The 11,710-nt window shown below is 33.7% G+C and overlaps 1 protein-coding gene across 1 annotated transcript; it reads right to left on the bottom strand.

Moving 5' to 3' along the window:
- Positions 1 to 3,204: 3,204 nt before the first annotated feature.
- LOC135961264 (craniofacial development protein 2-like) lies at positions 3,205 to 3,762 on the bottom strand. Its single transcript, XM_065512762.1, has one exon. It carries the CDS (start codon positions 3,760 to 3,762, stop codon positions 3,205 to 3,207), a length of 558 nt encoding a protein of 185 aa, XP_065368834.1.
- Positions 3,763 to 11,710: the final 7,948 nt, after the last annotated feature.

The following is an 11,710-nucleotide window of genomic DNA, read 5'->3' as shown; positions in this document are numbered from 1 at the left end:
AAGAAATTATTGGATGAAAAAGTCCGCATTTTCAGCAATTACTTAGAAACAAAATGGCAAAATGTGGAAGAAAATTTTCGAAATGAAAACACTATGTCTTAATGGTGATATATGCTTTCAGATTAAGAATACAGGGGGTTATTATGTAACTCCTTTCGAAAAGAAATTCTTTCGAATTTGTATGCTTTATACATTGTATTTCGAAAGCGTTTCGATTCGAATCGAATTACATAATAACCCCCCAGATCTGAAAAAATTCTTTGACTGTAGGACGTCCAGAGATTCCATTTTGTAGTAAATCCTAATATGTAAAAAGGAGAGCTGCTGCAAAGCTGATTTAGCTGAAGTTCTTAAGGAAACTATAGCGAGCCCATTAGAAACTGTGCCATATATTCACATTACTGTGCACTCGCGTTAATATGAACACCCCAAAATATGAACACTTTTTACTTCCATAGGGTACTCTAAAATATGAACTTAGTGAAGTAAGCTGTTCATATTTTAAAGCTTTTTAAAATATGAACAGCTTATTTTTGTTTTTTTTAAGTATTTTATCTTTAGACATAGAGTTGAAATCTAAATCAACAGGTTTGTGGCTAAATTCTAATTCAAGTGCTTAATAATTTTTGGACTTCCTAGCTGTAGATATGAATTAGATGCCATTCGCAAATATGAACAATTTTGCAAAAGTGAATTGGCCTGGTTTTAATTAGTTCATATTATCGCGAGTGCACTGTATAATGAAATTATGTCTGCGAAGTTAAAATGCCGACCCAAAGGTATAAAAGTAACAGCCTTCCACCAGGGGTTATCGAGCTCTTAAGTTGTAATTATCGATTGAGTACGAAGAAAACGAATATTTATCTGCTATTTCATTTCATTCTTTATTTAAATAATCGAGCCCATTGGGACATATACGATTAATACAATATTTTTACAATTAAATAATGAATAAAAGTAATAATAGTAAAACTAAAACTAATTAAAACTAAAACTTAAAAAATAAGCCTTTATTGGAAAACAAATGGAAACAAATTCAGCAACTATTATTATAAAAAGAAGATAGTTATTTGAGCAAATACTTATGCGAGTACTCAAACCCCATTACTGAATAATATGCTAGTTTAGCTCAATATCAATTAATATTTTCAATCAAATGTGTTTACAAAATAAATTACTGTTAACTGATTCAACTAATTTGACTAAAAACTAATATGAAATAAATGAATTTACTTTTTTTTACTTCTTATGGGTTAATGGTCAACAAAGGGTTAATTTTTTCTTAAATTTGTTGAAATATAAGTATTTCTACCTATGGTCCAATTTTGATATCAAACAGTACAATACTTTATTATTATTAATTCCTTTAGTTCCTATAAGGAACATAGGGCCTCAACAAAAGATTTCCAATCGTTTCTGTTTGATGCTAGGTTCTTGATTTCATTCCAACTTTTTCCTTCTAGCGAAGCCTCTATGTCTAACTGTCTTCTCCAAGTATGGGCAGGCCGTCCTCTCCTTCTACTACCTTGCGGATTCCAGTCAATGGCATTGCGGGTTACATCTCCGGGTGGTCTTCGTAATGCGTGGCCTATCCATCGCCATTTCCTTCTCAAAACTTCGGAATATATTTGCCTTTGATTTGTGATTGTCCAGAGGTGTGTGTTTGATATTCTGTTGGGCCAGTAGATTTTTAGTATTCTTCTTAGGCATTTGTTGTGGAAAACTTGCAAAGTGTTTATGTCTCTAGCCGCCATATTCCACGTTTCACAGCCATAAAGGAGCACAGACTTAACACACGAATTGAAAATTGTTAGCTTAGTGGAGATTGATGGTGATTGATCTGAAAGCTTGCCGAGCTCTCATGGTGCGTTTTGAGACATCATCAGAAGAGCCTCCAGTCGATGTTATGATTCTACCCAAGTAGCAAAAGTGGTGCACGTCCTATAGTTGGATGTCTTGGATAGAGAATGGACGGTTGGATGTTGCATTTACTCGCATTACCTTATTTATACCATTTGAAGGCTTTGTACCATGTCAGAGTGACTATGTGTTAGAAGGCATATGTCGTCGGTATAGTCAAGATCGGCCAGGCGGCCGCCTAAACCCCATGTTATGCCTCTGTTGTTGCTCGTTGCATTTCTCATTACAATGTCCAGCACTACGTTAAAGAGTAACGGCGACAAGATGCAGCCTTGTCGCACACCAGCTTTATCAGAAACCTTATCGCTAACTGAATTCCGGTGAAGTATACGACAGCTTGCGTTTCTGTATAGCTCTTGGATAATCCCTATTATTTTCCTGGGTACGCCCTTGCATGTGAGTGCTTTCCAAATGGTAGTGTGGATAAGTGTGTCGAAAGCTTTTTCAAAGTCGATGAAGACCAGGTATAGGGGGACCTCCATTCTACTGATTGCTCAATTATTATGCGGAGACTGTTTATGTGGTCTACACATCATTTTTGAGCTCTGAATCCAGCCTGTTCGCAGCGAAACTCTTTGTCGAGGGAGTTAGCAAGTCTCATGTTGATAATGTTTGCGATCACCTTATTTATCATGCTTAGGAGTGTGATCCCCCTCCAGTTTTTGCACTCCGTGAGATCACCTTTCTTAGGAATGTTGATGATCAGACCCTCTTTCAGTTCGTCGGAAAGTTCATTATGATCCCAGAGTCTTTGCACCACATTCTGAAGCAGGAAGGCACTTGTTTGAGGGTCTGCTTTTAGCAGCTCTGGGTTGATGTTGTCAGGTCCTGGAGCCTTGTGGTGTTTAAGGGCGCAAATAGCGTTTGCTATTTTGGTTATAGTGGGGGAGGTTGTGGGTATGTCGTCCCTTTCGATGTGCCGAGTGCAGTTACATAATGGTTGGGGTATGTGCACGTCCATTGACATGTTGGAGTAGTGGTGTACCCAGATATCTAGCTGGCTGTTTTTTGAGGTGATGAGATCTCCATTGTTGTTTCGCAACGGTTTTGAGGAATTAAAGTTTTTATTAGCTAGCTTTTTCGTTATCCTGTATAAGTCGCGGGTTCTACCTGATTCGGCTGCCGTTTGTGCTTCTGTTGCCAAATCATCCGTCCATTTCCGCTTGTCCCTGCGAGCGCTGCGCTTTACTTCTTTATCCAGAGAAGTGTAGTTGTCCTGGAGCCTGGATTTCTCCATACGGGTTCTGGCAACGTTTAGTTGGGTCTTTATCCTCTTTCTCGTTGTTATGAGATTCCACGTATCATCGGATATCCACTGTTTCCTTTCATGAATCTTGTATCCAAAATGATTCGCTGCTGCATCACATATGAGCGTTCAAATTCAGCTTGGAAAGTTTGGTTGGTTTCAGCTGAATCCTTCAAGGCATATGTGTAAGCGGTTTTAATACGGGTGTCATTTAGCTTCTGGACGTCAAATCTTTTGTGAGTTCCAAGTCCTTTCTTTACCGCCGCAACTCTTAATCGAATGGTTCCCACAAGCAAATGGTGATCGCTGGAGCAATCAGCGCCACGTTTGTTTCGTACATCTAGTAGAGAGCCGCGCCATGTCCTGCTGATGGCGATGTGGTCAATCTGGTTCTCCGTGCGATGATCCGGTGATACCCACGTGACTTTGTGGACTGTTTTGTGTGGAAAGATTGTGCCACCTACTACAAGTTTATTGCCTAAGCACATTTCGGTGAACAACTCACCATTTTCGGTCAATCTTCCAATACCATGGCCGCCCATTACTCGTTCGCGGTTTGAGTTATCATTGCCCACTTGAGCATTGAAATCACCCATCACTAATAGTATGTCGCCCTTGTTAACGTTTGAGATTACGCTGGTTAGCTGGCTATAAAATTCTTCCTTCGGCTGTGTGTCCGTAGTTTCAGTGGGTGCATAGCATTGCACACATGCAATATTCCGTGCATGAGTACGGAGTCGTGCCACAATAATCCTGTCGGAGTGTGGGTGCCAGTTAGACTTGCCAACCGTCCCGTTTTCGTCGGAACAGACCAGTTTTAGAGTCGAATGTCCCGTGTCCCGTCGATACTCTGAACGGGACGCCATTTGTCCCGTTTAAAAAAAAACATAACTTTTTCATTAATTACCACAAAAAATATAAAAAAATCAAAAACTCTGAACGGGACGCCATTTGTCCCGTTTAAAAAAAAACATAACTTTTTCATTAATTACCACAAAAAATATAAAAAAATCAAAGACAAGGATGCTTTATTTTCTGAAATATAGTATTTTCTAAAAACTGAATATCACTATTTAACAATATACATAGGTACTTATTGCATTAACTTCTATGAGTTTCAATAAACTCATTAGTAAACATTATTTAACTTTCATGAACAATAAATGGCACTATACTCGCTCTAGGATGCTTGTACCTTTAGTTAAAGGTGAGTTGTTGATCCATTGAAATGGACTGAGTTTGTTGAATTTATTACTTCTAATAATAATAAAAAAGCTGATAAAAGCGATTAAAAATATAAATTTTAAATTATGGACTGAAATAGGTAAACTTTATTAAATAACCCGCTGCGCTTCGTTACTCATACGTAGTAAAATAAAATTTAAAGATTTTATAAACTATTTTTTAATGAGATGAAACAAATTAGGTAATATTATAAAAAATAAATTTTCAGACAATGTTTGAAGAATCTCGCAATTTTAATTATCCAGATATTCAAAATTTACTATGTACTTTGAATGGAAAGTTTCACACCCACTGTTCCGATCTAGACCATTTTAGCTAAACTCTGTACAGTGATATCTAGCTATTCATACAAAGTTTAAATACATTACAATTATAGTACTCCAGATATTCGAAATTAACTATATACTTTGTATGGGAGGTGTCACTCCCACTAATCCAATCCCGACCATTTCACAGCCAAACTATGTAAAATGATAAGTGAGCTACCGGACAAGTTTGAGGAATCTCGCAATTATAGTTCTGAAAATATTTATTTTCCTTTGTGTTGTAGGTGACTTAAACCTTGTTCCGATTCTTCTCAATTTGGTTAAACTTCAAGTCGTGATATAAAATTGATTCACATAAAGTTTGAAGAATTTCACAATTATAGTACTCCAGATATTTGAAAATAACTATTTACTTTAAAAAATTCAGTCTCGCATAGTGTTTATAAAAAACCGACATTTTAAAAAACCTGTTTTTCGGTTAACCGACATCGAAAAAACCGGTTAAACCGGTTAACCGTCATATATATGTAGAAAACATAAAATGTCCAATAAAGTATATATAGCTTTAAATTTTGTAATTTTTAGTAGTCAGGAATGGTTAATATTAGATAACTATAAATACACAAAATTGCTATGTCCATTTATTTTGTAAAAATTTCAAAATTATTATCTCAGTCAAATGGAATTGAGTATAAATATGTTACTAAATATATAATACTTTATTCATTAAATTTCAACCAAAAAATGTAATCACTTTTTTAATTTAATATTTGATAACTTTGAAATTTATTTTCACCTCTACTTTCTGATATGAAAGAGAAAATGTTCCAAGTCCCAAAAAAGGACCTATAAGTTGTAAATGTACTTCCTCTTAGCTGTGATTATTTGTTATTATAAAAAATCTGCATTATCAGATTTCATAAATATTTAAAATAATTTATTTTAGAACGTTTTTTGTCTCTCCTGTAATAATTCTGAAAACCTAACGAAATGATTAATAAATTAAAATTTTAAGAACAAAACACACTAATGAAGTCAAATTTATTGAAGGAAGGTATGTACATCGAATTCAATTTAACGTTTGGTAAGATCATCACTAAGTTTTTAATGAATCATTAGTAAGATTTAGCCCAAACTTATTGATTTTTAATAGGTTCATTATGTGAAATTTATTCTTAAAAAGTTTTTAAGTAAACTCATCGTCCTCTACTATTCAGAATCATTGTAATTCATAAAAATATTAATCTGAAGAGGTTTGTATTGTAAATCATCAGTTTAGGTTTCAAATCAGACCAATAATGTGTATACAATGAATATTAAAAATGCACAAAAACGTGAGATTTATCAATTTTAGTCCCATATATTAAAAACCGGTTAACCGAGTGATAAAAACCGGATAAACCGGTTAACCGAAAATCAACATTTTAAATTAACCGGTTCGCAAAAAACCGAGAATTCGAAGAAAAACCGTTTTTTCGGTTAACCGGTTTATAAACACTAGTCTCGCCCATTTTCAGCCTTTATACTTTACAATTATAGTACACCAGATATTCGAAATTAACTATTTACTCTGTATGAGAGATGCCACGCCCACTAATACAATAACATTTTCACCCAAAAAATGTAGAATAGTAAGGGTGATATTAGGGCAACATTTTAAGACTTCCACAATTATAGTTCTCCAGATATTCGAAAAAAACTATTTACTCCTGTATAAAGTTCGACTACTTTCACAGTAATAGTTCTCCAGATTTTTTTTCGTAATTTTTCAAATTCAACAATAGTTATTTTATTTTTTTTTCTATGAAAACCAAATTTTTATTGCACAGTGCTTTAAAGACAATTTTATATAGACAAAAAGGAGATATTACTTAAGGTATTTATAGACGGCAATACTGAGTATTAACACTTTTCAAATTTAAAATATTATTGAAATCAGTAGGTATTTCAAAAAATCGTTTCGAAAAAACATTTATTGTTTACACGATAGTATTACAAATATTTTATTTCTTTGTTGATTGATATTTTTCTGAAAATTTTATTTTTATTTTATATTTTCTTGACATTTTTATTTGCCTTATTTGTTTTTATAAATACATACCCGATACATATGAAAATAAAAAGTTTTTGAATTGTTTTAAACAAATTTTCAATACCGACCGTATATCAAAAAAATCATTTGTATTTTTTGAAAATCTAATACAAATGTTGTTTAGACGATGAAATTATGATACTTGAGTTTTTGACAAATATTAATAATCAGTATTGCCGTCTATAAATACCTTTATTAAAATCGGTTTATATTTGCAAAACTTTTTCGAAAAAAGTTCGAAAATATTTACCCTGTTTTTTACATTTATATGCGCTGGGGGAGAAAATACTCAAAAAGGTATTAATGAAAAGTTGAATAACTTTTAGAGTTTTCATCCGATTTGAAAAATTAAAACCATGTTTTATTAAGAACTTTTCTTTATACATTGATATAAATTTTTATAAGCTTTCATATCAAAATAAGCAATGAAAAGCGACTCAAATCAAAAAAGATCGTAACAAAAACAATACTTATAACTTACAAATGTATCAATAAATGCATGTCATTTTGAAGTGTAATAAGTTTTCTTTCCCAACACGTTAAACAAATAAAAATTGAACAAAAACTGACTGAGTTACAGATCGATAAGTTGAAAAACATCACTGTAAACGGTTTTTTCAGAATAACATCTGAATTTGAAGGTGTTTCTGAAATTTTTTGACACAATTTGTAATGTACTCAGCAAGTCCTATAACCCACGCTAGGTCATTTTCCATGTTTTTTTCCATCGTTCTCTGATCATTTAGTGGTGTCCCGTTTTGGAAATTTCAAAAGGTGGCAAGTCTAGTGCCAGTCTATCAGCGCATTACGCGTTTCCCTGTTTAGTAGTATCCCTACGCCACTAGAGCGTTGTTGATCAGATGGTTTGCCAGAGTATATCAATGTAAATCCATCAGATGTTAAGAACTCCCCAGAATCCGGCCATCGGGTTTCTGAAAGACCCAGAAAGCCGAAGTTGTAGTTGTTTGCCTACTGACAAATCTGTGCAAGTTTTGATGAATCTAAAAGCGTCCTGACGTTCCAAATGGAGTCCGGTGTTTAAAGCTGAAGGTTGTCATCAAAGGGGTTGATTGGGTATTATTTTCATTTCTTGAGGTTTCGGTAATCGGTTTGTTTAAGATGAGTAGCTGATTGGGCTTCTGCATCCGATCCTGGAACTGGGGCTGCCAGCATGGCCTCCAGGCGGGCTGGCTTAGAAGCCTTACATCACGTTTATATAGCGAGCCGCTTGTTACAAGATCCGACGCCCGCTTCCAGCCGCCTCTAACATGAGGGACAGTCGCTGGTAGTTGTTGGCTATTGGTTATTTGAAGGCGCCAATCACTCGCCTTGACGTTCCAAGTATCATAGGCACTCAGAACTTGATAGGAGTCCGGCGCCACCCGGAAGCCCTCTGACACTCTCCACTCGGAACCGCTGATTGTCCGCGACTGCCATGGCAGCTGCTCAACATATCTACGGAACTTTCCACTATCCGCAACCTGTGGACGCGCCCGGTAGCATTCAGCTATGCTTCCTTAGGTCGTGGAATGAACACACTTGAATAAGACCATAGATCTCATTTTCGTGCATTGCTCAATCCATTCCCGACGGCGGGAATACTTTAATAGTTATTAATTTCGCACGGAAAAAGTTATACTTTGAACTATTTTTTTTTTTTTTAGAATTTAAATTTGGTTGGCGGAGTTGAAAAACTCTCAAATTGCCAGGTTATCCCACGTTGATTTGTAGTTCCCAGTCGACCTATATCTTCATATAGGAAGCTGGAACTTTAAATCATTTATTAAAAAGTTAGGTTATGAAAACCAAAAACGATTGCATGTGGACAATGTAAACTTCGAGAAACTGTAACGCGGTACAGTTAGACGACGCCAAACATTATCCAATGCGAGAGTGAGCCGCAAAACTCTCGAAGGCAGCGAAAAAGGGACGGCCTGATTGCCCTTAAGCGATAATGACAATGACGCGCGAGCTCTTTCTCCACCCAGAGCTGAATTACGACTGCTTTGAACTATAGTGCATTAGAATAAAGAAAAAGTACCATAAAGACCCAGCTTACTCACTTACTTATGACCATATATGCTTAATTTCATGTTTCTAGGTCCATTATTATAGAAAATAAAAAAGTTCCATTAGAAGAACGAAAAATTACCTAAATTTTATCCCTTATTTCTAACTCTAATTTCATTCAGATACATATCAGCTAACTTTAATGTCGATTAGTTAAATAATTTAAAATATTAAAAAAGTACCATTAGGAGAAAATTACAAATTTCTTTTCCTTCTTGAACACACTTCAAGTTTGAAATTTAAAAAATATTTAAATTTTTGACTTTTTTGCAAAATGAAAAACTTTGACTGTTTTTTCAAAATGGACCCTTTTTTATTTTTTTTTTCGCTCAAAATAATGCTTAGGTTTTTATACCCTTCACCTTCGTGAGAAGTAATTTCTACATTTTTCATTTCCGACCCTATAAAGTATATATAATCTGGATCCTTATAGATAGCGGAGTCGATTAAGCCATGTCCGTCTGTCTGTCCGTCTGTCTGTTGAAATCAATTTTCTGAAAACCCCAGATATCTTCGTGATCTAAATCTTAAATAATTCTGTCAGACATGCTTTCGAGATGTTTGCTATTTAAAATCAGCAAAATCGGTCCATAAATAACGGAGATATGAGCAAAAAACCGGGACAACATCGATTTTTGACCTATTTTTGATCTATATCTGGATTACTAAGTCAATAATATAGACATATGGATATCTAATGATAGATATTTCAAAATCCATTGCAACGAAGGCTATAGTAAGTTAGACCTACAATGGGTCAATATCGGGAAAAATATTATTTAACCCGAATTTTTTTTTCAAGAAAAATTTTTTTTGTCATACATTTTATTTCCAAAAAAAAAATTTAAAAACTAAAAAAAAAAAATTTAAAAAAAATTAAAAAACAATTTAAAAAAAAAAAATTGGAAAAACAATTAAAAAAAATTAAATTTTGTTTACCTAAAAATATTTAAAAAAATTTATTTTAAAGTATAATTTGGTGAAGGGTATATAAGATTCGGCACAGCCGAATATAGCTCTCTTACTTGTTTCCTTGAAGAGCTTTTTGGTCACTTAGTGGGATGCGAGTGGGATATCTATCAAAATAAATATTTTGTAACTCAAGACTTACAATTTTTGACCCTTCATGAGAAGGGTATATATAAGTTTGTCATTCCGTTTGTAATTTCCACAATATAATTTTCCGACCCTATAAAGTATATATATTCTGGATCCTTATAGATAGCGGAGTCGATTAAGCCATGTCCGTCTGTCTGTTGAAATCAACTTTCCAAAGCCCCCCAAAAACTTACATACTCGATTCATACATCAATATCTCCGGAATTCTTCCGGCTCGGTTGCTATTTAAAATCGAGAAAATCGGTCCACAAATGGCTGAGATATAAGGAAAAAAATATGACAACCTAGATTTTTGACCTATTTTTGACCTATATCTGGAATAATAAGTCATTAATGTTGTCAATATGGATATTTAATGAAAGATATTTCAAAGACCTTTACAACGACGTATATAAGACCATAGTAAGTTGGACCTACAATTTTCGCTAAATATTCAAAAAAAATATTTCAAAATTTTATTTTGAAGTATAATTTGGTGAAGGGTATAAGATTGTTTTTAATTTTTTTTTTTTGGCTCAAAAGAAAGCTTATATCTTTGGTCGCTTAATGGGATGCGAGTGGAATATATATCAACATAAATATTTTGTTAATCAAGGCATAATTTGTTTGACTTTTTTTTGCAAAATCGAAATTTTTTTTCCAAATTGGACCTTTTTTTAAAAAATATTAACAACAACACTAATGGTAGTTTTTGCAACTCTAGCAAGGATCCATTATTTGGAGTATTATTTTCGTGAATAATGACTACTAGGGTTCTATAAGTCGATTGTTCGAAGAATCGACTTTTTGCTGCAAAAAGTCGAAAAGTCGAAATCGACTTTTTGGTCGGAAAAAAGTCGAACAATCTATTATGTTATCTCAAAAGTCGAAAAAAGTCGACTATCCTAAGAAGACAAAAACTCATATACAAGTAAATATGGATATATTCTAAGTAAAAAGAAACTTTTATTTTAATATTTCTCAAAATATGTTAATTTTGATCCTACATTTCATTTTCTAGTGGCCTGAGACACGTTAATGGCCTGGCGATTTTTTAATAACTTTAACATTTTTTAACCAATTTATTTATTTATTTAGATATTTATTATAATTAAAATTACAATAAATCTTATAACTAAAAGCACTAGCAACTTAGGCTATCGGCTTAAACCAATTTTTGTCTTTTATATCTTATTAGAACGACAATTACGTACACATTTCGATTCTTTTAAATTAAATTGCAAAAGTAATTATTTAATGGCAAAATTTTTAGAAAAACTGAAAAAAATGCATTTTTCCCCTTGTAAATGCACCTCAAAACTAAATCGCTAAGACCCCTTTTACAATGCAGAAATTGAAAGGCAGACAGACGAAGTTTGTTGGCGAGGGGTTGAAGAGGTAGAGTGTGTTTTACACAGGTTTAGGTTAGTTCAAAAGAGAATGAGAAAAATGTCTGCCTTTCAATTTCTGCATTGTAAAAGGGGACTAAGTCGGCACGGGTTGCCCTTCTTAGAACAAGCTAAAAATTAGGTTGGTGGTATTTTATGTCATTACACAAGTTTTCAGGGGGTACCGTCTCAATATTTCCAAAAATTTAATTCTAAGGGACACTCTAAAATACATAGTTTCTACATTTATTGATGCGCCTTTTGTAATGTTTAGCAATAAAAATGAAATTTATCAAGGCGATAATAGAAGAATGTTGTGTAGAAAAAAGCTTTAATTTATAAACATTTATTTATTATTTATATTAGCATACACTACAAAAAATGC

Source organism: Calliphora vicina, chromosome 5, assembly GCF_958450345.1.
Source record: "Calliphora vicina chromosome 5, idCalVici1.1, whole genome shotgun sequence".
Taxonomy (NCBI): Eukaryota; Metazoa; Arthropoda; class Insecta; order Diptera; family Calliphoridae; genus Calliphora; species Calliphora vicina.
The sequence above is the reverse complement of the archived record's forward strand: the minus strand, read 5'-3'. Positions and strand labels throughout refer to the sequence as shown.